The following is a 27665-nucleotide window of genomic DNA, read 5'->3' as shown; positions in this document are numbered from 1 at the left end:
ATTATTATGACAAAGCCTTGGGGTTAGAAAATACCATGGCAGACCTTCCTAGGAAAGATCACCTGCATCCCAAACCTGCAATAGTTCTGTTGTATAGATATGAAACCTGTGCTCGTCAGCTTGGGGAGAATAATAGTTTAGCATTAAGTACCACAGGTGCTTCATCACTGATTCACTGAGTATCACACTCCAAAGCTAAACCACAAGACGATCTACAAATTTGGACAGTGAAGATTTCTACATAAATCTGTTTTATTTTATAACCTGGGTGCCTCTATAAAGGAGCAGTAATATTTTAATACACATTTTGATTTCATTATCTATTATGATTAGTATGTGGAAACTTATAGGGCAACAAATATACTTCATAAAGGAACAATAACACCAAAAAAAAAAATAAGAACAATATAATGAGACAGTTTCCCTGCCCTGGTACAACTGGTGTATTTTCTTTATAAACACAACTATAGTTGATGTAAACAAGCTGCTGTGTAGCCATGGGAGAAGCCATTCAAGGGACAGGTTACATAGAAGATAATAGATGCACTCCCATTGTGTTCTATTACAGAACGTATCTTGATATCTGCTGCGTATCCTTTATCTTTTCTCCTTTTTCAGACTGAATGGAAGGCCCAATGGCGACACAGAAGTCTATTTATATAAACTATAGTAGTCATTCTGAAGCAAACACATAACTTTTAGCAATGCAGGGCAACAGTACATTATATTTTAATTACTTTAAAAAGCTTTTAGGTTTTTGGTGTTACTAACATCAAAAAATCGGTTTGTTTTAACACATATGCAAGGGAAATCAACAGGCTGACAACTCGACTTTGCGGGGGAAAAAAACCAAACAGTATTTTAAGAAAGGCAGAACATAATGGGTTACCCCGGTGCCTGTGCACAATTGGCCCACAAGCAGCAGCTAGTCATTGACTTGACTGTGATACAGCAAAAACAATAAAGTCTAAAAATAGCAAAGGTTAGCCGAGCATGTATGAACATAAGGAACAAGAATAGAAAATGTTGCTATTATCTATATATAAGGATATATGGGAGAAAAAGCCAGCTGTGAAGTGTTAATAACCGTATGTAGAGCGCAAGTACCTTACTAGTGGACACAGTTCATATAGTCATTGTCTTGCACCCGAAGATTGAACATTTGTGTGTCAACTGCATGGAATTCTTTATTAGAATATACACAAGATATTTTCAGCCTTAAACGTTTACCATATATTATATATTGTCAGTGTTACAATACCTATTGAAGTTATTACTGTCCCTTCTGCAGGCTCTAATAATGTGCATAGATGTGAAGTCAAAGCAAAGCACTGCAGACTGCACTGAGACTTAGGGTAGGACTACGGACGTTTTCCACTCGATCAGACGCGCTGCGACAAAACGCATGCAAAAATCGCATGCAACGGAAATAAGGTAAGAGATAGAAATGCCGAATAAAGTCGCAGCTTTGATCAGACGCGACACAACTGTCAGATGCAGACGCAGCATCTGCATCCGTCAGTCGTGTCGGATCAACGCTGCGACTTCAGCCGACATTTCTATCTCTTACCTTATTTCCGTTGCATGCGATTTGTCGCAGCGCGTTGGATTGCGCCGAAAATGTCCACATAGTCCTACCCTAAGAGATTAAGAATATTTTACAGTCAAAGAAAGTTAATGGCACACTGGTGATAACACAAGTTGCTGCCCTAGTGTTTTCCAGGTTATAATTTATTATTGTCCCATATTAATGGGACAATGGGAATAGTATACCTACGGTGCAGGTGATTCCCATAGGAAAGCATGGGGAGGTGTTTCCATGCCAAGCAGATAAATACTCTGACAACAAACCCACAATATCACTCTTGGGTCTTTACTATAAACCTACCAATTCAAAGTCTACCCCCAACATATGTTCTTTTCATATAACAATTTAAGACAGCCCATAAACTTTGAGGATTAAAACCAAAAAAAAAACAAAAACCGTGAGGCTTTCCAAATATGTGTTACACTGTCCCAAGTTGATTATTCAAGAAATGTTAGAAAATTTACAAATAGAACACTTTAAAAATATCACATCAATTTTTCTTCTAATAAGAAACAATACAGTAAAATTAATTCAAAACACTATTATTTTACATTCCTTATGTATCCCATAATCCCATATTTGCATCTATACATTGAAGGAAAGCCATCAAGTCTTTGCATGAAAAGTTGTGTTGCTGTAACAAATTGTTGCACTCCACAAAGCCCCTCCCTTCCCTAGTGTAGCTGTACAAAATATTGATAAAAAAAAAAAAAAAACCTCTAATAAGAAATGGAGAGATTAAGAGACAAGAAGAAATGTTCAAAAACTAGAGAAGGTGTTATTGACCTTTGGGCCAAAACTCTAAAATGGGTTGGCCAAATATTACAGTGGTTCTCGATTATCCCCTTTAGTACAACGTCAAGATGGAATCTCCCACATTGCATTAATTTGTGCCCATGGTTTATATAGGATTTATTGGAAGGATGACAGCTCCTGCATGATTAGACCCAATATACAGATAAATAAGGCACCCTGTGTATTTTTTTGAACATTTAAAGATCAATAAATTTAAACCTTTACAAACACTATACATTTATTAGGGATGCACCACCACAGGTTTTCGGCTAATACCAAATCCTACAAAAGAACATAAGGAAATGTTTACAAACTGAATCACTGATTAAGTGCATCCCTGTTATTAATAGGTTATCATGGAGAATGAGCAAAAGGTTATTAAAGGGGCAGTATACTCCTGTTTAGAGCAAAATAAATGTTTAAAAAATTTTTTTTTTATTGTTTAACACAGCATTTTTTTTTTTTTGCTGCCTCTTCTCTTTACCTCCTCCTCTGCCAGTGCACCAAACACTGGTTGGCATGGTTCATTAGCAGATGAAACTCTCAAACTTGCCCCAACCCGATATCCACAGTACATGAGACGTCAGCTAGCCACTATACAAGTCTCATTAATCATGTGAAACAGAACTATTGTTATGTGTAGCTTGAAAAAATAAAAAAAATGAAACAAAAAGCATGTTCAAAGCTAGTCCAATTAGTGAATCTTATGTTGAACAAAGGTGTATATTGCCCCTTTAAATATAATAAATCATGTTAATTTAGTGCTGAATAACACTGAATATTTGTAACAACTTGGTACATATCTGCAGTATAGTAGGATTGATATATTGATAGATTATCTATATAACAGGTGCACATGCTGGAGAGAAGGGTGCAAAATTGTGGCCTTGAGTGTTGTCTCATGGTTTTATATATATATATATATATATATATATATATATATATATATATATATATATATATATATATATATATATATATATATATATATATATATATATATATATATATATATATATATATTCATTTAGAAGACATCATTGTCAGTATTAATGGTGGCATATCATTTGCCATCTAGTAAGATTCTAGTAATGGCAGACCAGTTGTTTTCTCCATTGGTGCATATATGCCAGTATGTGTGTACTGACAGGAATGGGATCAGCCCATCAGCGCACACACATATAGGACTGGAAATGCCAGCAGAGAAATCTTCCTGTGTGCCATTAGCTGAAATAACAGAGAGCCAAAAGCTGAATTACACATAATCAGTCTTATCTAGGGATGCACCGAATCCACTATTTTGGATTCGGCTGAACCCCCAAATCCTTTGTGAAAAATTTGCACATGCAAAAGAGGGTGGGAAGGGAAAGCATGCGGCTAAACATTTTTTTTTTACTTCCTTGTTTTGTGAGTCGCATGATTTCAAGAATTCAGATTCAGTTCGGCCAGGCACGAGGATTCGTCCGAATCCGAATCCTGCTGAAAAAGGTTGAATACCGAACTGAATCCTGGATTCAGTGTATCCCTAGTCTTATCTGATAACAGCATTCCTTTATCGCTATGCCTATACCTGATATTATATGTATAACTGAAGTGAATAACCTCTATATCTGTGGTAGGATTAGTAGAAACCCCCATCGGCAGAGAACACGTATAGTTTCTATTGCTCGGGGCATGTGAAGTACAGTATGCTTAAGTTTACATCCTCACAGTTACAAAATGTGGATTATTGTGCCTTGGTTGGTTGAAAAAGGGTAATTAAAACATAAAAACGTATCTATGTAAAAGGATCCAGCATCCAGTCATTCTTTACATAACAGGACTGGCCTCGGTGCTGTTTAACATGTGTGGTGGCACAGGAACAGTAAGGAGGGGCCAGGCTCACCGGTATTCAACATATATAAACACATGAAAACAACCCGACTGCTTTATAATGTACAGTATGGTTTACTTTCTGCACGGAAATCATTGTTGTGCATTCTGTCCCATGAAACTGGCATGTAAGGAAAGAGGAGTCTAATCAGAAACTCGCTGGTTTCATTTCACTTCTCAGAATTCTCTGTTCAACCTCAATAAAATGAACAGTTATTGATGAGAGAGAAAAAAAAAAAAGAACCATTAAAACAAATAATAGCAAAGTTCTTGTGTGTGATGTACAACATTATAGTCAGGGAAGACGTGTCAATCAATTAGCCATGCACGCAATCCAATATTTGGGATTCGGCCGAATCCCCGAATCCTTTGTGAAAGATTCGGCCGAATACCGAACCCGGATTATAATTTGCATATGCAAATTAGGGTGGGAAAGGGAAAAAGTGTGAACATTTTTTTCACTTTTTTTTGTGATGAAGTTTCCCTCCCCATCCCTAATTTACATATGCAAATTAGGATTCGGTTCGGCCAGACACAAGGATTTGGCCGAATCCTGCTGAAAAAGGTTGAATCCTGGATTCGGTGCATCCCTAGAATCTATACAGTATTTTTAGTTCTGAAAACAGAAAAAGGGGTTTCAGTTTAAAAACAAATTCGGGGCAGATAAACATTCTTTAAAGCGGGATCAAGGTTTATAGTCTGTTAAAGCTTGTTGAATACTCCATTCCACAAACTTTAACAGAATTTAAACCTTGAACTCACCAACGTTATATTGCTTACTGTGCAGTGTTTCAGAGGCCGGAGGCACAAAGCTAAAGTCCAATGTAAACAATGGATTAAAGGGAAAGTAATTCATGTCATGGTGAAATGATTTTCCAACCACCATCTTTTCTCTCTGCTGGACCTTGCCTGTTGTCTATATGTGTAGTATTGTTGAGATATTGTAGTATTGTTGGAAGATAGTGTGTGCTCATGTCCTATTTTTGTTTTGGAGTGGTTAAAAAAGGTCGCGACACTTGGGTTTACCAGGTCACCCACAAGCCTCTGCAGACCAAAGAGGATAAGCATACGTGCTGTTCATGTGCCTCTAGAGAAAGGGTTATTAAGTAGTAACTATTAACTAATACACCATCCATTCTACAAAGTTAAATTTGATCACTGTTATATTTTATAGAGATAAAATCTTACGTATTCTTGATCATATCCTTTTGAAACATGCCCCTTACCTGTTGGGTGTGTGTATCACAGGCAAGATTTACTAAAATTTAGGAACAAAATAAATAACCAAAAACTGTCAAGCAACGAGACAAATAAGATTATGGAGACATGCCTATGAATGTGGTGGTGCTTTTCTTTTTTGTTTAAGCTGTGGATAATGTATAGATGTAGCATAAATGTGTTACAAACCCTGAGCACAAGTCTTTGCACACAGCAACACCTGCAGAATGAATGCCTCTGCTTCGCTCGGGTGATTTCCATCAGGGTTCAGGAGGTTGCAGGTATTGTCTGTACCTTTTTAGAGCTCCAATATGCGGTTTCATATTTACATCCACCGATTTACATCGAATGATATAGAAAGACTATTCACACAGGTTGCATATTTCCTAGGACAGAGGTATTTTCAAATGGAGGGTGGAAACCGTAAGAAAAGATAGAACATTAAATCCTATTGTCATTACAGGAACATGCACTATCACCCAACTTTGTCATGCTGGGTTTAAAATAACTCAGTCACCAAGATGTCCAATAAACCCCTCATAAGTAATTCATGAAAGAATGGTTTGTATTGGGATACCAACGTTAAAATGAAAAGTGCGCAGGATAGTAAGGGTTATCTGGGACGTTGCTGGGCACCAAAAAGTTCCATTCTCAATATTCTTCAACACTGAAGGATTTACATGCTTACTGAACCATGTGCTTATTCCCTACTACTCCATCCTCAGAGAGTGATTGTAGAAGTTTACACACTGGTCTCAATCGTGATCAGGACATCACACTGTAGAAGGGGACATGTGCTTTGGGGGTGCAAGGTCCAATAGGGCCTGGACTGTTCCTGCTACTTCCACCAAGCCAGACTCTTCAAGAATGTGAGGAGGAATACACAGTCGACCCTACAGGAATGCCATAGAAAAGTGACAAAAACAAGACATAAGAAAAACAAAAAGTGAAATGATATAAAATAAATGTTAACATAAAAAAAGAAAAAAAGAAAGCAAAAAGAACAAAAGACAGAATGCTCTGGGTATCGACGTAGCAGAGAAAAACAGAATCTGAGAGCTCCAATGAAGTCTGTAGCAAAATTTATTAACAAAAACATAGCAGAAAAACAAAGTGCAGTTGGCATAGAGATGATAAAGCACAATTAAAATATCAGTGCTTTGCACTTATCCTTTAACATTGCCAGCAGCTTGCAATTTATTGTGCTACTCAAACCTGTAATTTGGTATTCATTTCTATGACTTAACAGAATAGAAAGTTAACAATCAGAATGGGTAAGGCACCGAACCTACAAATCCACACTCCAACATTAGATATCTACATTACAAAGGACGCCATGGTAGAACAATTCATGGTAGAATTTCCTTTTAAACTACCCTTAGACATAAGCTTTAAACTCACAAAAAAAACAGGAATGACAAAATTACTTGATTAAACAGCAAAATAATATTTAGGGTTCCTGATGCAATAGATGGGAAGGGGGTTCCAGTTAATCATATACAATATAATAGATTCAGCAGCTGATTTGTAAAACAAGAACTCCCATATGTAATAAAAGGCACTAAGTTTGTGCAGGTTAAGTGCAGTACTTCTAAGTAACCAATAAGATGTATGCTTATAAACAGGTTACCAATAATTGCTACCTCCTATGGGTTACTACACCTAGGGCAAACAGTGTCGTTTATTACATAACCCCATACAAATGCTTGAACAACACCGATATACAGAATTATTCATTAATTTAAAGTATCTGAAAAAGTGGTATATGGAAATACATATTTTTTTGTAGGAACAGTCATATTTGTGTAGTACAGTAGTCTGTTATCGGCTATTATAAGACCTCCATGAGATAATTTCTGGTTTGGCAAATACCTTGCATTTACCATACAAATCAGCTGGGCTGAAGTGGTTTCATGCAAGATACTTTCCCAGACCAGAGTCACTTTGGAAATCTTCTGGATTAATTAGAAACCAGTTGAACGTGGAGTCTTAATGAACTGCCAAGTCCCCCGATAGCTGGAAAAGTCTGAAAACAGAATGTTATTCTGGATCCAGTCGGTTTGCAGGCCATTGAAATAATACTTGCAATCGTTCATGGAGAAGTAGGCTAAACAGTGTTTTTTGTGATGGCTTGTTCTTGGGCATATCATAGTGATTTCTATTAGTCTATGTGCATATTAACTAGGACTGAGTGAGCACCAAGTACTGCGGTTTCTTTGCAGCATTAGAGAGTCAAAAGCAAACCACAAGAAAATCAACTTTGGTAGAACGGCTTTTAAGAGCACCAAATGAATAGCCTAAGCCTGTTAAGTTCCTAGGTTATAGATATGTGGCCTGTATACAAAGGCTTAGCTGTGGTTAATAATAAAGGCACACAAATAATACAGTACTTTGAGGAGAGATGAAAGATCTATACGTGTGCAATACATGTGTGCAATAAAATTAAACTCCTTCCTTATCGTCACACTGGAATATTGTGATTTAACCTTTCTGCCACAGTTGCCTTGGATGCACCACAGTTCACCTCTACCATTTGCCAGGGATGATAGAACTGGAATTCAGGTAGCAGGAAAGTGCAAGACAGCATTAACCTAATGTTTCCTTTTCAATACAAATAAAGAATGGTTTACTTTAACAGTTTTAAATCTCCTCAACTTAAAGGAGAACTAAAACCCTACCCTACATAGACCCCTCTCCCTGCAGCTGCCGGGGTAGCAGCTAGGCTGGGGGGGGGGGGTCTATGTAGGGTAGGATTTTTTAACTTTAGGGTTTAATTCTCCTTTGAAGAAATACCATGGAAATATGGGATGATTGTTGCACCCATGGCTTTTGTTTAGAAGTCAACAGAAAGTGTTTAGTAGAAGATCCTTAAAGCATAGTTGTGAAGTGCATACTTGCTATGCACAGATACAGTAGTCTGTAGCAAAGTACAGGTATAACACAATCTGCTTATCACAGAACAGCTTTAAGGAGAAAACTGTTCACTCTTCCCTTCAAACGTAACCCCTGCCTTTTTTTATGCCCGTGTCCAGAAGTTAAGAACCCAGCGATAAAGCAGGAAGAGAAGAAGCATAAGGGTGCAGTAGAACACCACAAAGCCCAGGAGGTGAAGAGAAATAGCAGGTGCTTGTGAGTATTCTCCAAAGGAGAGAAGACATTCCAGAGTTCCCTTAATGCTGCAGAGGTTTAGCTGGAGAATATCTGAAGGGAGACAAACTTTGTCCTGTCCAGTGAGGCAAGCAGGAAGGCAAAAACAGAAATGCAAAGTCAGTCATGCAAATACGAACATGCAGTTAGAGCCACATTAGTCCACATAACAGAACCAAAGAAAGCAGGGTCAAAGAAGACAAATAAGGACAATCTGTTTTTTGTTAATTAAAACATAGGAAGAATACATTTCAACAAACTCCCTTTCATGCAAAAAATCTGGTGTAAAAAGGTGTATAGTGACCCTTGAATAATTCATATGTCATATGGCTAATAAATTACTGCCCTAAAACCCCACCAAATGATTAGGGTTTCCGTATATCTTATGAAAGGACACAAATTCTCCTCACCCCAGTCATCCTTAGGGATGTACCAAATCCAGCAGGATTTAGCCATTCCAGGATATTTTCCAATTATTGTTATAGTTTGAATGTAAAGTAAAAATACTTCCATTAAATAGTTAGAATAGTGTATCCCTTTCAGTTTTTTCTAATACTGAAAATCCGAAAAAACAATATAAAATGATTTAACACAGAATTTTTGAATGAAAAGAAAAACAAACCAGGATGGCATGAAGACACTGGTGACAAAATCCATTATAAAAAAAGAAACTGATTAGAAGATGGGAAAGGAATCATGGGAGGATGGGAAATAGATTAATGCTGGTGCCAATCATTGCTACCAATCACATTCTATTTAAATCTCTAGAATGAACCAGAAGGGCCCTAAACAAATAAAGGGAAATTAAAAGGGATCTACCCTTTTTGATTCTTGTTATATGTTCCCACAGTTGTTATGAGAGAACTCTTAACTTAATAGAGACAAACAAGATATGTTTAAAAAAACAAACCTAATTTTGTAGCCAATAATGAATGATACGCAGTGTTGGTTTTACTTGGGGCTAAAAGTTAAAATTATTGTCACAAATACCTCCTTTATTGGAGGCCCCCATAGATCTTTAATAGTCCTGTCTGTGTTTCAAATGAGTGGGCGTGTCTGCCAGACAGAAGCACAGTAGAGGGGAGCAGCCAATCAGAGCCCTGCAGTCACACAAGCAAAGACTGGTTTCAGTTCCCTATCAGGTCAGCCTAGCTGTGGATTCCTATCCTGCAGTGCAGTGTGCTGCAGCCCCAAAGCTAGTATAAGCTTTGTTTTTACACAAGTCTCCTTTAATATGAAAGAATGTAGAATATTTTACAATGTGATTGTAAAACAAATGAGGTCTGGCTGCAACTAAACTCAAAACCCTTACCTGAGGCACACCAATTTTCCTACAGGCTTCCAGGAAATTTTCCACATTGCGTCTGCATTTTGCCATTGAGAGCTTGGGCTATGAAAAGAGACCATAATGAGATTATTAGAAGCGGTACCTTATGAATCTTATCTTAAAATATGTATTAATCTATTTGATATGGAGCTTTAAAGATGGTGGGTACAGCAACTATTGATTGTATCTAAATGTTTCTACCACATCAATATTATTGATAATATCTAGCCTATAGGTTTGATAGCACTTAATTGTTTTGCTGAAGGTAGGTTGCAGTAACTCAGAGCCAAATCATACAGCCTGCTAGGCACTTACATGGTGTGCTTCCAGCTGCAGAAAACTTGCCAATATTGAAAATACATTTCATAAAGGCAAGACACATGTAACACACATGCCTAAATCAAACACGCATACATATGATAAGATAGATGTGGTAAAAAATATTCCCACACTAGCAGCACTTAACAAGTCTACAGAAGATTTTTTTTTTACCATTTGGGTAAAAACTAAATCCATAGATGTGTTTTCCAAGCTGCATCTACTACTGTTACGACTGTAAAATAAATCTCAGAAACATCGACAAGCTTACGTACACTTCTCTAAAATATATTGTTTTTCAGCAGCGGTTGAACAAAATCTCCGGATGGTTGGCTTAAATATGTGGATAAAGGAGAAACATTGCAGCTATTAAATCAAAGAGTAAGGGACAACTGGGACAGAAGAAGTGTCATTAATGTGTTCTTATTCTCTTTACTGTGAATTACTGCCACGTCTCTAAACTAAATTAGACATGTCAGGTTGACTTTAAAGGCATGAAAATGGGAGTCACATTTGGGTGAGGAGTTGCTAGGGAATACTTACAACAGCAGGAGAGGGAACATGGATACTCTGAACTGATCGAGGTCGAACATGATTGGCCAAGTGACACAGGACAACACCATCCATCAGAGCAGCACCAAGGTCATGGGGAAGAGAGAGCTTTAAGCGTGACTCAATATTCTAAGAATATAAAATACATTGTGTCAGATAAATATGAAACAAGAACATTTATTTCATAGTTCTGATTTAGAAAAAAGCACTAGCAAGAGGAAGTATTTCTGACTTGACCTGCACAGTGCACATATATTTAATGTGTATTCCTCTTTTGCAGTATAAAGGAATTGGCAAATGCAGTAATTCTTGAATGTTGTCCCCAACAATTGCTTTCCATTTACATCAATAGCAATCACCTGCTCCAACCAAGTCCACACAGCAACACTTGCTTGCTGCTCGAAAAACACATTGTAGAACACAATTTTCCTGATCCACAAGTGCCCAATCTAGGGGACTGCCCTTGATGCAACTGGGAAGAAATTCAGGGCATTTAGTTGCCCATCAGTCAAATTACTAAATGCTTTTACAACAATAAACCCCCAATCACTGCAATGGACTATTGCCCTAATGTATAGGCAGTAATTCTTGAATGTTGTCCCCAACAATTGCTTTCCATTTACATCAATAGCAATCACCTGCTCCAACCAAGTCCACACAGCAACACTTGCTTGCTGCTCGAAAAACACATTGTAGAACACAATTTTCCTGATCCACAAGTGCCCAATCTAGGGGACTGCCCTTGATGCAACTGGGAAGAAATTCAGGGCATTTAGTTGCCCATCAGTCAAATTACTAAATGCTTTTACAACAATAAACCCCCAATCACTGCAATGGACTATTGCCCTAATGTATAGACATGAGAAGCACATTTCTTTGCACATTTTGATTCAATCTCTAGTTGTTGTTAAAACCAGCAAGTATATCTGCCTCTATCTCAACAACAAATCTTAATTTAAATCCACCTATGAATCTAATTCAGTGAACTGTGTCGCTTCCAACACTGGATTAATTCTGGAATATCCTTTCTCATTTGAGAAACTAGTAGGCAGTCTAGCCAGGGAACAAAAGCATTATTATTCCCTTGCCCTTTAATAAACAACATTTATATATTAAAGCTTTATGAAGAAATAAATTGAAATGCTTATATGTTTGTCATGGATATCTCTAAGGAGATACATTTAATAAAAGCAATTGTTGACATTTTAATGAAACATTTCTACATACATATGCGCACCAAAAATGCCCATGTGTAAGAGCCCTAAGTCAGAAAGACAGACTATAAAACAGACGCTACATAAAGCGCCCCACAAATAAAATCAATTTTATGGAGAATTTCCTCTTTATGTAACACACATTTGAATCTTTTCTGCAAAGCTCCAAGAAGCTAAATACAAACCTTTCTGAGCTGTTCTGTCCCTGCCCGCTCCTCTTGTCTTGATTTAGAGTTCTGTTCAGTTCTTACATTTGTAGACTCACTGGAAGAGAAGGCAGGAGGAGGTGTGCTACCTGCAGGAAAAAAAAAAAAAGACCGTTGGCACTCCATTTGCTGCAGTCTTAACTTACCGCACCCTCTTTCTAGCATCATATAATTATCATATAGCTTACTAATAATTGTATACTGGAGTTACCACAAGAGGGCTCTTTGCTATGGTCCTGTGCAGGTATATTTCAGGAGACTTGCACCCAACCCGGTACATTTATACTAAGTTTAAGCTAAGCCCAAGCAAGAAGTATTAATCACACATTAAATGACCTGTGTATCTGTTCATAAGTAACTAGCGGGTAGACAGATACTACTTACCTCTCTTAACATCTTCTCGTATTGCAGCTCTAAATAAGAAGCTTTCAGGACGTGAGGGGTGTCGGCAAGAATTAGAAGAAGCTGGCGAGGACAGGTGCACTAGATAGATTGGTTGAGGCAAATTTAGTTAGCATGTGACCAAATAGAATAAGGAAATAGTCTACTTTTTACAATTCGTGGGTGAATGGTTGTTTCTCTTGACTCCACACAATAAAACATCAAGTGCTTAAATATATATTTTTTTAAAAAATGCAACAGAACAAATGGACATGGAAAGAAAAACAATAGTGATTTTAATAGAGACTCAAGGACTTGCTGAAAAATTGCTTTCCACTTTTTTGCTGTAATAATAAAACAGTACCTTGTACTTGACCCCAACAAAGATATAATTCATCCTTATTGGAGACAAAACAATCATATTGGGTTTAATAAATGATTCATTATTTTTTTTTGGTAGGCTGACGGTATGGAGATCCAAATTCCAGAAATACCCCTTTTCCAGAAAAACCACATGTCCCGAGATACAAAATCCAGAAATACCCCTTATCCAGAAAAACCACATGTCCTGAGCATTCTGGATAACAGTTTGCATACACTTTGTGACACTGACAAGTCAAATAAACTGGTGACTTAAAATAGTATATTATAAAAAACTATTTGCCTTACTATCTGCCTTAGTAATACAAAAAGGGGTGGTGGTGGTGGTGGCGGCATGGGGGAGTTTATTAAAGGGGCAGTAAACACTTAATGGTGTTATAGTTGTCAAGTCAAGTTCACATGCAATATACAAAAATGTAAAAATGTTTTTAACAGGTCACTGATCTGTCTGCATATAAATACAATGTTGCTCTAATTACTTGGATTTTTTTTTCATAGGGGGCTAACAAATAGCCAGTCTCAGCCCTATTTGGAACCCCCCCCCCACAGAAACATGTTTATTGGGTAGGTTGCTCCCCAACTATGTTTATATTTTTATGTTGCTCACAAGCAAAAAAAGGTGTGGGACCCCTCAGAATGTGTGGCTGGTTTTTTTTTTTGCCTTTTCCTCCTGACAGAGCTGGTGTAAATTAGGTTAGTAGACCTCCTTGCTCTGACACTTTTTCAATTAAGTCCACAAATTTCTAATGAGATTCAGGTTTGGGGGGGGGGGGGGGCTTTGTGAGGCCATTAGTGATGTGTGGGTCGGGTTTTCCCCGACCCGCACTCGACCCTAACCTGTCCTCCCAAGGTTCCTTTTATAGGATGACGCCACAAAAAGGGGCAGGGCGATAAGGTGCGAGTCGGAAGCCGGCAGACCATCAGTGCAAGGGGGCGGGGAGAACAGGAAGAAGAGCTCAGCCCGGACCCGCCACCGGAGGTGCGAGGTCTGCCCTAACCCATCCAACCCACGGGTATCGGGCCAGCCCACACATAACTAATGGCACAATGTCTTTCTGGAATACGATGTTGCGACCAGGTTTATGAGGTCTTTGCAGGGTTAAATCAACTTGGTGTATAAAAGAGGTGAAATAAACCTGCTCTATGCTACTACAGGTATGGGATTTGCTATCCAGAATGCTCCGGGCCTGGGGTTTTCCGGATTAGGGATATTTCCATGATTTGGATCTCCATAATTTATGTCTACCAAAAAAATCATTTAAACATGAATTAAACCCAATAGGATATTTCTGCCTCCAATAAGGATTAATTACATGTTATTAGGACCAAGTACAAGGTACTGTTTTACAGAGAAAAAGGAAATCATTTTTAGAAATCTGGATTATTAGTTTATAATACACAAAAGCCATGAATATCCTGTAAATTATATCCTTATAAACGGTGAGTAGTGATGTCATCAGTTATAAACGGTGAGTAGTGATGTAATTTCTGTCACATGACTCACTAAAATTTGTGTATTATAATAAATAAAGTACCCCCAGTTGTAAAATATGAGGATATTATGTTACCTCGGAGTTCCATGACCTGTATAAAAACACTCGGCCTTCGGCCTCGTGTTTTTATATGGTCATGAAACTCCTCGGTAACTTATAATATCCTTATATTTTACAAGAGGGGGTACTTTATTCACTATATAACGGAGTCTATGGGAGATGGCCATTCCGTAATTCTGAACCTTCTGGATAATTGGTTTCCGGTTATCGGATCCCATACTTGAACTTTGAAATTACCTCATAGAGAAATAAAGTAGATTACCCTATTTGACTAAACACGGGCAATGTATAATAGCATGATAAGAGTGAAGTTTAAACTTGAACATCTTTAGCTGAGGTATATGTAAACTTAAGGGCTCTTACACAGGGCCGTTCCGACCTGCGCTCCCCTGCGTTCCGTTTTTTGGCGTTCAGCCGCAGGGGAGCGCAGGAATAGACGCAAGTAATGATTTGAAATGGGGCTGTACTCACTCAGGCGCATGTAGGCGCCGAACGCAGGTTCAGACGCAACATGCTGCATTTTTCCTGCGTTCGGCGCCTACACGCGGCTGAGTGAGTACAGCCCCATTTCAAATCATTACTTGCGTCTATTCCTGCGCTCCCCTGCGGCTGAACGCCAAAAAACGGAACGCAGGGGAGCGCAGGTCGGAACGGCCGTGTGTAAGAGCCCTTAGGGCTCAACTGCATGCTCATATCTTACCCTATAGGTGGTTTTACATCTAAACTATTTAAATAACAAGAACTCACCTGTTTGAGAGGCAGGCGATACAGATGAAACAGACGGTCTCTCATCACTCTGCAGGAAAAACACAAGTGTAACCAAAGGAGAATAAATAGACTTTATGATGTAGCCCAGCCAAAACTTGGGCTATTTTAGGTATGAATGAGCTTAGGACCATACATTCAAATACATGTTTAGGATTAAGGTACAAAGAAATGGCAACAATGGGATCTGTCATTTTATCTGGAAACCTGTTATCTATAAACAAAACAAGCATTTCCAATAGAACCCTATTCAGTTAATTTTTGACGGATTGATCACTTAATGTTTAAGACCCATGTGAAGGGTGGCTCTCTCTGCCGGCATAGCCATGCGTCGTGAGAAATACAGAAAGGCCACTTATTTAAAAAAAATACAGTTAAAAGATAGAATTCCAGATAAAAAGTCCCAAAACTGTAAAACAAGGCAAATCAATTGAACACAGAAAACATGCGTAACAATTGCGGACCTCCATACTGCCAAATGAAATATCAGTAAAGTACATCAATCAAAACACCACACTCTAACTCCTTTTCGTGAGCCCAACACTGATGGGGAAAATTAAAACAAAACCAAAAAAAAAAAAGTTTGGATGCAAATAATAGTAAAATATAATATTTCCTCAACAGCCACTAGACAGAAAGACATTGAATAAAAAACAAGACCAGCTAATACTAAATAAAATGAGCAGAACAATTTCTTTTACTAGTATGTTCTATTTTAATTCCTAAACAGAAGGTAAATATTCCCAACAATAAACTAGTATATGTGCAAGATATGCTCAAAGACCGGAGCTTTGCAGAATACTGTAGTAGGGTAATCAGGATAAGGGGAAAGGCAACAGGAGTCAGCATGCATTATTCACCTGCATGTGGTTTCCTGGTCTCCTTTTAATGGTATTGGTGTTACTGTCAACCTCAAAGACCAAGTGTTGCTCAAACCCATTCTGTCAACGACAGCAGCAGAATAAGTAAAAAAAGTAAATAAAAAAAGAAAATCTAAAAAATCCAAAGAGGGACAGTAGACAGGAAATTGTGCACTCAATCACAAGCCTGCACTTTTAGCAAACGGTAAGATTTGAGAAGAAGAGAGTGTTCTCTTTAGGATGAGTGGCAGAATGCCGGACACATCAAAGCATGCAACCATTAGAATATGAACCAAACTCCTGAATGAGGAGAAGAAAGTGCCAGCAACGCACATTAAACCCAGCATCCCTTGTATTTCTTTTTTATCAAAGGATTCCAAAACTATGAATAACTGATATTTTATTTTTTTATTACACATAATTACTGAACTAAAGTACTTTGGTAGACAAAGCTTGCAGATCATCCTGCTGAGGCTGGTCATTTTTATCTTTGCGAGTAAAAGTAAATTCCAACTAGAGACATACACGTGTATGTTAAAGAAAAGGGCTAATTTCATGGCAGGGTCACACTTCCCAAATGTTGCAAAAGGAAAATTCATTAGAGAACAAAGTACAGCATTGACATTAGTGACCGACTGCCCCTAGAGGCAGATCATGGGACAGATTGTCTGCAAGCTTAACCCTTCCCCAATTTCTCGGTACAGTCCCAGCTCCACTAGTGATGGGGCAGCTCTAACTTATATTCTCACACTAGCCTTGCCCCCTCCAAAGATGTCAGAGATGGGGAAGGGCAGACTCTTGTATTTAAATAAGCACAGTTGGTCTGGTCAAGCCCAGGTCGAAAAATTTGGCCCCCAAGCATCACATATTCACATACTTCAAGAATAGTAATAAAGCAAGTAGCAAAGCAAGGATCAAGTGGGGTACAGTTCAAACAAAAAGAATTGAGAATGGTGGTGATTTGGAATAACTATCAATATATATGATCAGAAAGGAGGTCAATGCAAACTCGAATCTGTCAAATGTATCCAGTCCTAGTTCAGCATCCTTGTTGATGAAAGCACCCAGTGATCATATAGTACTGTCAGTCCACAGCAACAGGAAAGTCACAAGGTTGAAATCTAAATTAGATGAAGCCATGATGAGTCATTTACGCAGAGTTTTTCAGCATCCAAAATGTGCTGAAAAAGTCTACCTCGGCTTATACTCGGGTCAGCGGTACCCGACCCGAGAAGCTGAGATTGCAGTCACTTTTAATCATTCCTATACCAACAGTACACTTGGGGAGAGACTGCAATATCCCACAATGCCTTCTGTTGGTTATATGAAAGAATAACAGTGCGCCCTCTGTTGGTTATATGAAAGAATAACAGTGACTGTAATATCACACAGCGCCATCTGTTGGTTATATGAAAGAATAACAGAGACTGTAATATCACACAGCGCCATCTGTTGGTTATATGAAAGAATAACAGTGCGCCCTCTGTTGGTTATATGAAAGAATAACAGTGACTGCAATATCACACAGCACCCTCTGTTGGTTATATGAAAGAATAACAGTGACTGCAATATCACACAGCGCCATCTGTTGGTTATATGGAAGAATAACAGTCACTGCAATATCACACAGTGCCCTCTGTTGGTTATATGAAAGAATAACAGTGACTGCAATATCACACAGCGCCATCTGTTGGTTATATGGAAGAATAACAGTCACTGCAATATCACACAGTGCCCTCTGTTGGTTATATGAAAGATTAACAGTGACTGCAATATCACACAGCGCCCTCTGTTGGTTATACGAAAGATTAACAGTGATGGCAATATCAAACAGCACCCTCTGCACATGGTAGTGGGACAGTGGGACAAAGCACACAGTAATCCGTTTGGCAATTCTCTGTCACCATCAACTTTGGAAAGAAGTCTGGTTGATCGCTGGGGGGGTCGCTTTGGCAGAATGTGCGCTGCATGGAGACAGGGCTGTAGTTGTGTCTAGGCTTATACCAGAGTCAATAATTTTTCCCAGTTAAAATTAGGTACCTTGGCTTATACTCGGGTCGGCTTATACTCGAGTATATACGGTAGTTAATGGCACACTAGGTAAATTCTAGTATTTTGTCACACTAGCAGTTATTGCTTTGTGTGAGAGGTAAAAAAACTATAGAAATCACCCCCAAACTCCTGGTCCTGTCAATGGACAGGTCAGGATCACTCACTTTTTGAGCAGCAAAGATGTTGATTTCCATTCACCTTGGATTGTGGCAACTTGCAGCATGTTCCATAGAAGGGGGAGTAAACGCGCTATTTACCCATCATGCCATTGCCCACACATTCTCCATGGTTGACTAGTTCAGAAGCACTGTAGATGACCCCAGCATGTACCAAGAAGCCTACTGGAGGCTCTGTTTGGCAGCTCACTTGGTTTTTGTGCAACCAAAAGTTGCTTCCAAAGCAGGAATTCAAAAATAAGCTCCTGCTTTGTGAGCAACATTCAAGCGTTGGTAAGCAACATGTTGCTCATGAGCCACTGGTTGGGGGATCACTGTTGTACTTGATCCCAACAAATATATAATTACTCCTTATTGGAAGCATAACCAGCCCATTGGATTTATTTAATATGTAAATTACTTTCTAGTACACTTGAGGTATAAAGCTCCTAATTACAGAAAGATCCATTATCCGGAAAGTCCCAAATCCCGAGCATTCGGGATAATAGGTCCCAACCTATGCAAAGAAACTAGAAACCCCAGGCTCCAAGTGTTCCAGATGTATAGAATGCTTATGGACTACTCCACTATTCACTGCTTTTATAAAGGAACAATTTGTTAAAATGTTAGTTTCCTTTTAGACGTTGAGATCATTCTATCACAGATTCTTGTCTATGTAAACATTGGAGAAAAATTCTCTTTTAAATAAAAGGTTAATATCAAAGGTGTCATTATGACCCAGTTATCTATCTCGGAAAGGTCACAATATCAAAAGACCCTTGCATGTGATCCACTGCCTCCATCCTTGCCACAACAATTAAAACCACCAAACTGGCAGGTATGACAAACTAAAAGTATGAAACTTCCAACTGAGACAGAAGAATTTAGAACAGAAGTGAATATTGTGTCATTATGCAACCCTGTGCAAGGGCTACAATTATAAATACTGTATTCATGAAAATAAATGAAAAAACTGGTTAAAGCGATTATATGACTTTATAAATCTACAAGTGTTCTGTCAGTCTAGAACAATTTATTCTTAAAGAGAAAAAAAATAATCAATTGTTGCTACCCATTTAAAAGTGATTGCCAACCAAATACATTTTTTTGCATAATAGTTACTCTATACAACTTTCCAGTATATACAAATTTACATTTTCAAAGGTTTCTTTTGTAATTGTAAGGCTCTGTCCACAAGAGCAGATTCGGGGAGATTAATAGCCACAGCGACAAATCTCCTATTCTTCTCCCTGAACTGCCTTCCCCCTGTCGGCTAAAATGAAAATCGCACGGGACAAGGCGCCACGTGTGGGGGAAGATTGTCCCCCCCCCCCGAAGAAGAGGAGATTTGTCGCTGGGGCGACTAATCTACCCGAATCTGCTTGTGTGGCCAGACCCTAAAAGTTATTTGTAAATTTCATTGACTATTTGTATCTATATAGCATTTCACAAAACTTTACAGAGATTATATATAATGGGTCCATACCCAAGTAGAGCTTTCAACCTAAGGTCCCAATCACTTTTCACACATAATAGGGGAATAGCTTAATCAGGAGCCAGTTAACCTGGTGTATGGTTTTGGATTTTGGCAGAAAATTGAAATACCCAAAGGAAAACCATGCAAACTTTTTATATACTGTGCTATCTGGAATTGAAATCAGGACCCAAAATTTCAAAACAATATTTGTTAATCCTTTTCTGTCCTCTGGTTCTGGCTCTTTAGGCAGTGTAGCAGAAGTCAGTTCTCCTTAAGGTATTCCAATTTAACTGGCTTATGCTGTACTGTTTCCAATCAGAACTCCTCTCAATAGGAAATCAATGTATTTATCACTTTAACAGCCATTAAGAATATAATTAATGTATTTCCCATAATCAGTGCAGCTGCAGACAGTTCATTCACCACGTGTGCAGTAATGCTTGAAGCTACAGATTTCTACTTCTGTTTGCTTGTGCATTGTGAAGGAGTAGATAGCTTAAAAAAGTTAATACTTTAATAATCTCACATATAGGAGGCAGTTTTTTTTATTATTATATTCAGCTATGATTTTGCAATAGGTTGAGATGTTAAACTACTTTTCACTGTCCAAATTGCAGAAAATAATCAAATGGTATGAAAAATTCCCTTCGCTAAAAACTATAAAGGGGTGCTCTATAGGCTAGGAGTCGTGCTGTGTGTCCAATGTGCACCCATTTAAATTTAAGGGCTCTTACACACGGGTGTTTTTTCCTGCGTTCCACTTTCTTCCGTTCAGCCGAAGGGGAGCACAGGAGTAAACACACTCAATTAGTGTCAAGGGGGCTGTACTCACACATACGCATGTAAGCGCCAAACGCAGGTGGAATGCAACATGCTGCGTCCCATCTCCATTTGGCGCTTACATGTGTCTGTGTGAGTGCAGCCCCCTTGACACTAATTGAGTGCGTCTACACTGGGCTCCCCTGCGGCTGAACGGAAGAAAGTGGAACGCAGGGGAGCACAGGAAAAAACCACAGTGTGTAAGAGCCCTATGGTAATCTGAGTTTAATCAATTTATATATCACATGTTTATGTTTTTGGGGGAGGGGGAGATAAGAATGTCTAGCAAGTATATTCACACACCAAAATACACAAACATGCATAATGCATTTTAATAAAACATATAAGGCATAACAACACATACAACAAAATCTGTAAGATGGTGTAAACTGTCCATGTAAAATGCCTCTATGTGTTACTTTAGACTAATTCATGCTATTAGACTTATAGAAGGCAAGGATGCTGCAAACAAATGGAATATTCTCAGTAATCTGATTTTTCGAGTCAAGATAAAACGCAGTTTAGGGTTCAAAACATTAACAGTCTTGGTTTATGCCATTCCCATGCTTTCTGCATCTCATGTTTTGTGCAGAAATGTGTCATGCCACATGTGCCAGATTTCGTGCAAAGTTCTTACCACTAACAAGGCACTATCATCTGTGTGCTGGGAACGTCTGGATGGGAAGGGATTCTGGTATGGATGTTGGAAGAGATGAAGAAATGTCAAAAACCACTAACATAAATTAAATGCAAATGTAAACCGAAAAGAATCTTTCATGGAGAGAAACTGCTGATGGAATGAGGGGGGGGGGTGAAAAAATGACAACACAAAAGGGACATTTCCTATGAAAACTGAAAAGAAACAGAGTCTGGGTCAGGTCACATATTGAGGGGCAAGGTGAAATGCAAGGTCTCTCTTATCTGGCCATTACTGATTTGATGTCTCAGTTTGTAGCTTTAACTTGTTTCCAATGATTTTTAACATAATAGGAAGCAGCTTGTCAAGGAAGACAGCCTCAATTATTTCAAGTTATTCTTTACATTACTCATTCCTTTTACACACCTAGCTTTACTCATGAAGGGATATCCTTAACATCTGGATTCATGACACTGAATTAAAACGGGAAATTAGCAAGGGGAAGATGCTCAATTAAAGAAAATGTCTCATCGAAACAACTTTTCATTTTAATTAAAGGGGAACTAAAGTCTAAAATAGAATAATGCTAGAAATGCTGTATTTTGTACACTAAACATAAACATATGGCAGAAATTATTTGACTTGTGCTGTTTTGATAATTTATGATGATCCCTAAGCTTAACCAACTGAAGCCCAGACCACACTGAGCATGTGCATGGTCTTGCAAAAGATGGTTCAACATAGTTGCAAGATGATGACCCCCTGCGGCCAACTTTGAAAGAATAAATCATTTGTTTAGTTAGGCTTCTGGTGCAGTAAGTTCATGTTTATGTTTAGTATACAAAATATAGCATTTCTAGCATTATTCTATTTTAGACTTTAGTTCCCCTTTAATAATCAAAATATACTGACTGCACTGAGTCTGCGAATACAAATCTCTACACAGTTACCGGCTGCTTTATAGGGAAACAAACAAAGCTGCTCGAGGTCAGGGAATAAGGTGGGGGGGGGGGCATCCCCCTGCAGTTTCAAAGTATGATCAGTTTCTCTGCAAAGCAGTCAGGGACCAACTTAAATTTCCTATCTGCAGCTGTCAGAGCAAGTAAAACGAAGGGGGAATTTCACTGCATACAGTCAGGTTTCTTATAAAAAAAATGGTACACATTTTTTAATTGAAGTATATTGTAGATAGATTTCTTTTTCATTAAAGAAAGTAAAAATGGGATTTCATTTTTTTGCCATTACATCCCCTTTAAGAATGTCAGTTACAGGTATGGGAACAGTTATCCAGAACGCTCAGGGCCTGGAGTCTTTTTGTAACTTGGATCACTATACTCTAAGGGGCATATTTATTATGCTATGTAAAAAACGGAGGGATAATACACCACACATCGCCACACTTCGCTGTGTAGAAAAAACGGCACAAACATTTTACACGTTTTTTCGTATGCGACTTCCGCCGGAAAACAATGTAAAAGAACAGAGTCAAATCTGTTTGCATGGTGTAAAATTACACGCACCGTTGCCATTTATTTTAGACAGAATGAATTTAATTAAAATGGCGTCTATGGGAGATGGCCTTCCCGTAATCTGAAGCTTTTTGAATAACTGGTTTCCAGATAATGGATCCCATACCTGTATCCTAACATTATTTATAAATGTAATTGCTAAGAAAAAAAATTCTCTCAAAAAATTCATCCTCTCCTTTTTTCTGACTACTCGTATCATTGAAAAATTTTACTCAGTCAGCTTCCTCAAGCCACAAATTCCAACAATGCCTTAAGGTGGCCATAGACGTTACAATTACGATCTTTCCTGAGAAAAGAACGTATGTTTTCAATACTGTTAGAGCTGAATTGTCAGATATACAGGTAGAAACAATAAAATTCTACCTGTATCTTACGATTCAGCAACGAACAGCGACAAATATTTGGGTGCCTTCAAAAGAGCCCGATAGACGGTCGGCTTGTCTCCGGCTATAGACACACTAGATATCATAACTTGATATTATTGGTGCGTCTATGGCCACCTTTACATGGTCGGTAGAAGAAAGGCCTGAAAAAAGAGAAGAGCACAATAGACAGAAAGTCTTTTGAACATTTTCAAATGCAATCCCATTCACAAAAAATAAAAGATATATATATTCATGTATATTGGAAAGTTGTTTGAAATTACATTTCTTTCATAAAAAAGTCATTACTTCAGTGATAATCCCCTAATAGCCTCTTAACAACCATCATTTGCAAGATTAATAGCATAAAGACCTTTATACATGCCCAGACAAAAACAAATTGATATAAATAACTGAAGCATTTATAGCAGTTAGAAGTATAATTGTATTGACCATTGATGAGTTTTGGAAGTATTTAGAAGAGCATGTAATTTTAGGATAAATGTTTTTTTGTTTTAATTTAAGTACGGCGTGTTTCTACTTGAATGGATATTTGAAACGTAATCTCACCTGATTGCTGAGGAGGCTCTTTTGCTCAGGGCTCAGGGATACACTCTGTGTAAATAACAATTAACAAAAATGTTGACACCCAGTATCAAAGGACATAAAAATGGTTAATATAGCATATTGGGTAAAAAGTATCAGTCAAGGAAGCTGGAAGAAAAGTATCAATATCTTTATAACATACTGATACTAATCAAAATTATTATTTAAAAGGAGACACAGTGTGGTTATGTGCAGCAAAGTTACAGATGTGGCACCAAGTATTGCATTTTACAGGAATATTGTGCAGTGTAGTATATTGATATAATGCTATTCTAGATGACTAATTTTTATTTATAGTTTTCATTTAGTTATTTTTTTAAATTGTAATACCATCATGTAGGCAAAGGGCTAAAGGTTTGACACATGCAGTAGAATGGCCAGAGCAAGACTTCCAGCACTATCATTCTCACACCCTTAAAAATAAAATATATAAAAATTGCTTTTAAATCACTGTGAAGTATTAAACTCCCAAATACAAAAAAAACATTTTTATTTAGTAAGTTAGATTTACCTTCAATTTAGAGATTATAAGGGAAACTCACTTTTAACGAGCCACGCAAAGAATCAGTCTGTGATAAGCCACTTCTTATTCTCTCTTCTTCATACCGCTGAGCTGCTATTTGTGCCTCTCTCCTAGTGCTTTCTAGCAAAACTCTCTTACGTTGTAGTTCTGTGTCTGCTTGCATTACCTGTAACAAGCCAATGTGTTAAAGTAATTGAAGAGGCCAGAAAACCCTTTTAAAGTTGTATCAATCAGAACTAATAGATGCCACTTGTGTTTTTTATTTGTAGTTTGGTGAAGGAAAATAAGTTTGCTTGCTTTTCCCAGGGTATTGCTGATTGAGTTTTTTCTGTTAAAATAAAACTATACCATCAAACAATGTAGGTCTCTATAAAAATATATTGCATAAAACAGCTCATATGTTAAACCCTGCTTCATGTAAATAAACTATTTTAATAATAATATATTTTTCAGTAGTATTTTCCATAGGATAATTCTAAATAGAAAATTGCCATTTTAATAAATAAGTGCTGCCCCCGAGATCCTTCGATTCACATTTCACAAAAACAAAGTAAACAAACCATACATGTGAGGCCTAGGGTTGCCACCTGGCCAGTATTTTACCAGCCTGACAGGTAAAAATTATGCTTGCTTGTTATTAATATGGAAAACATCCCCAGTTAGTTTTCCTTTAAAAGGCCTTCCTTTCCCTTCAAATTCTGAACATATATACCATATATTAGCTTTCATCTGCCACCTAACTTCTGTAAAGGAATTAAAACACAAAAGTATTCACATGGTAAGTAACAAGGAAAGATGCAGCCAGACAGTTAAAATAACAGAACCTTATTCTAGTCCTGCCACAGGTAATAACTTCTGATGCATGTATAGATGAAGAATGGCGGCCAAGTTTTACTTCTTTTAACATTTTTCTTTTAACACTATTATTTTGCCCTGTCCACTTTTGATGTCACTTAAAGTTTGCAGCAACATACGACTAGGGAATGTAATTGAAAAACTATCTCTGTACGCAGATGACATGTTGTTATACTTAGCTAATCCACGCTCTAGATAACATTCTCAAGGTGGCTGCTGAGTTTAGTCAATATTCAGGTCTCAAAATTAATCATTCCAAATCAGTCATCTTCCCCATTGACCCCCTCCCTCAGAACCTCCCTGAAACTATTTTGCAACTCAAAGTAGTGTCATATTTTAAATAACTGGGCATAATAATTCACATGGATCTTAATAAATATCAACAGGTAAACTTAAGTCCCGTTGTGCAGGCAATAAACAATAAAGTTTTAATCTCGGAAGATCTGCCACACACTCTCCCTGGCAGCATAAATATTTCTAAAATGGTTTTCCTGCCAAGTTTTTATATGTCCTGCACAAAGCCCCCATTGCCAATAGGGTACAGGTTTGCTGGAATAGAAAAATTAATAAGGTGCTTCTTAGTGGCAGGGGAGCATCCACAATTAAATTTTAGAGTATTACAAGCATCAGTCTCTGGCGAGGGTCTAAATCAGGGATCCCCAACCTTTTGAACCTGTGAGCAACATTCAGAAGTAAAAAGAGTTGGGGAGCAACACTAGCATAAATAATGTTCTTGGGGTGCCAAATAAGTGCTGTGATTGCCCACTTGGTAGCCCCTATGTGGATTGTCAACCTACATTGAGGCTCCGTTTCGCAGTGCACCTGTTTTTTATCCAACCAAAACTTGCCTCCAAGCCTGGAATTCAAAAATAAGTAGCTGCGTTGAGGCAACATCCAAGGGGTTGGAGAGCAACATGTTGCTCACGAGCTACTGGTTGGGGATCACTGGTCTAAATCATACTTCCTTGCTTCTCAACTAGTATATGCCCACTGGTGGCTGACTTCCAAGGTAAATAATGCTTTGGTGGTACTGGAGGCTGCGGTAGTAGGTTCCTTTGAAGCTCTTGCAAAACTCCCCTATCATGGAGCCTCCTCTTGTTATGTTGTAACACTGGCTATGACAACTGTTACAAATAGTCCCAGTTATAATGCACTTACTTTATCAGCCCAAATGTATAGATGGGTGCACATCAAGCCTGTTCACAAAAGCTTCACCATAACAGATACATTTCTTTCATCGACAGCACTCCAATTTGAATAAAACCGTCTTTAAAACTGTCTTTTTATTCAAATTCTCCACTCTTTCTCAAACTTGAGAAAGAGTTGAGTGCCACTCGAAATGTTGCAATTTTTGATGCTGTCCTGTGATGTAAGAATTAAAGATGGTTTAATTAAAATTGGAGTGCTGTCGATGAAGAAATATGACAACTGTTATACAGGCTTTTCACAAATCCCAGAAGCTAGTTCAGGGTTCCTTGGATGCCTGGTCTCCCAGTACTCCTCAATGGGGTAATAAGCATCTTCCATACTTCCACTCAATACCAGATATTGCTAGATGAGCCCAGCTGGGAATAAAAACTCTGGGAGACCTTATTTCTGGTGGAGAGTGTAAAAGTTATTAAGTATTAAGGGAATAGTTACAAACCCCTCCAGAGAGGCGGACATATATGCAGATACGACATGCATTATCGATACAATTGCCCTCAAGACCCATAAACCTAGTGGAAACAACACTTGTGTTGTACTTGCATAGACAAGACTTGGCCAAACCTCTGTCCTGACTATACATTTTACATACCACAGCAGGCACGGGGGAACTTAGAGAAAGCTAGGATGAAATGGCAAATGAATATTGCTGAGTTGGATGACGAGACGTGGAAGGATGCTCTTAAGTTGGTCCCAGAAATAACCATTTCGATGAAGGATAGGTATGTACAAATAAAGTTCCTAAACAGGGCATACTTAACCCCATACCGCTTAGCAAAAATCTATGATAATGTGTCAGATCAATGCCCTAAATGTAGACTTGAGGTGGAGTCTCTGTTTCATGTATTCTGGACTTGCCTGATAATACAGAGATTCTGGAATTATGTTCTCCAATACATAAATTAAAAACTTGCACTCCCAAATATTCGCTCCACAGAGCTATGTCTGTTGGGTTTAACGGGGGGGGGGGGACTACAGCTTCGGGCACACTCCAGAACATGCTACCTGCAGCTCTTATACTATGCAAAAAAGGCAATCCTAATGTCTTGGAAGTCGCTGGATCCCCCTTCCTTACAGTTCTGGTTGTAATTGATAAATGACTCCTCCCACGACAGAAAATGACTTACTTAGCGAGAGGTTGCCCGGAGAGGTTTGAAGCCATATGGGGAACTTGGCTGGATCTACAAATTATTTGATGATAAGTGATATCCTGGTACAAAATAACCCTTTCCTTCTTATAGTACCTTCTCTCTCTCTGTCCCCTTTT

The 27665-nt window shown here is 38.2% G+C and overlaps 1 protein-coding gene across 5 annotated transcripts in view; it reads right to left on the bottom strand.

The window, feature by feature from the left end:
- Nucleotides 1-5241: 5241 nt before the first annotated feature.
- Nucleotides 5242-27665, bottom strand: part of lrch3.S (leucine-rich repeats and calponin homology (CH) domain containing 3 S homeolog) — a 66261-nt gene continuing 43837 nt past the window's right edge. Inside the window, exons 13-22 of one of the 5 annotated variants that reach the window (XM_018265598.2) lie at nucleotides 24357-24503; nucleotides 23779-23823; nucleotides 21318-21371; nucleotides 16178-16258; nucleotides 15300-15348; nucleotides 12622-12720; nucleotides 12217-12326; nucleotides 10809-10946; nucleotides 9933-10010; nucleotides 5242-6366 (exon numbers count right to left, since the gene is read on the bottom strand). In XM_018265598.2, the coding sequence (XP_018121087.1) occupies nucleotides 6247-6366; nucleotides 9933-10010; nucleotides 10809-10946; nucleotides 12217-12326; nucleotides 12622-12720; nucleotides 15300-15348; nucleotides 16178-16258; nucleotides 21318-21371; nucleotides 23779-23823; nucleotides 24357-24503 (921 nt within the window). In that variant the 3' untranslated portion in view covers nucleotides 5242-6246. Of the gene's footprint in view, nucleotides 6367-6538; nucleotides 8697-9932; nucleotides 10011-10808; nucleotides 10947-12216; nucleotides 12327-12621; nucleotides 12721-15299; nucleotides 15349-16177; nucleotides 16259-21317; nucleotides 21372-23778; nucleotides 23824-24356; nucleotides 24504-27665 lie in introns of those variants that run through there. The other 4 variants (XM_018265595.2, XM_018265597.2, XM_018265596.2 and 1 more) reach the window with 4 other exon arrangements.

Source organism: Xenopus laevis, chromosome 5S (genome assembly GCF_017654675.1).
Source record: "Xenopus laevis strain J_2021 chromosome 5S, Xenopus_laevis_v10.1, whole genome shotgun sequence".
In the NCBI taxonomy this organism is placed as follows: Eukaryota; Metazoa; Chordata; class Amphibia; order Anura; family Pipidae; genus Xenopus; species Xenopus laevis.
Note: the sequence above shows the minus strand (reverse complement) of the source record. Positions and strands in the feature narration are given on the sequence as shown.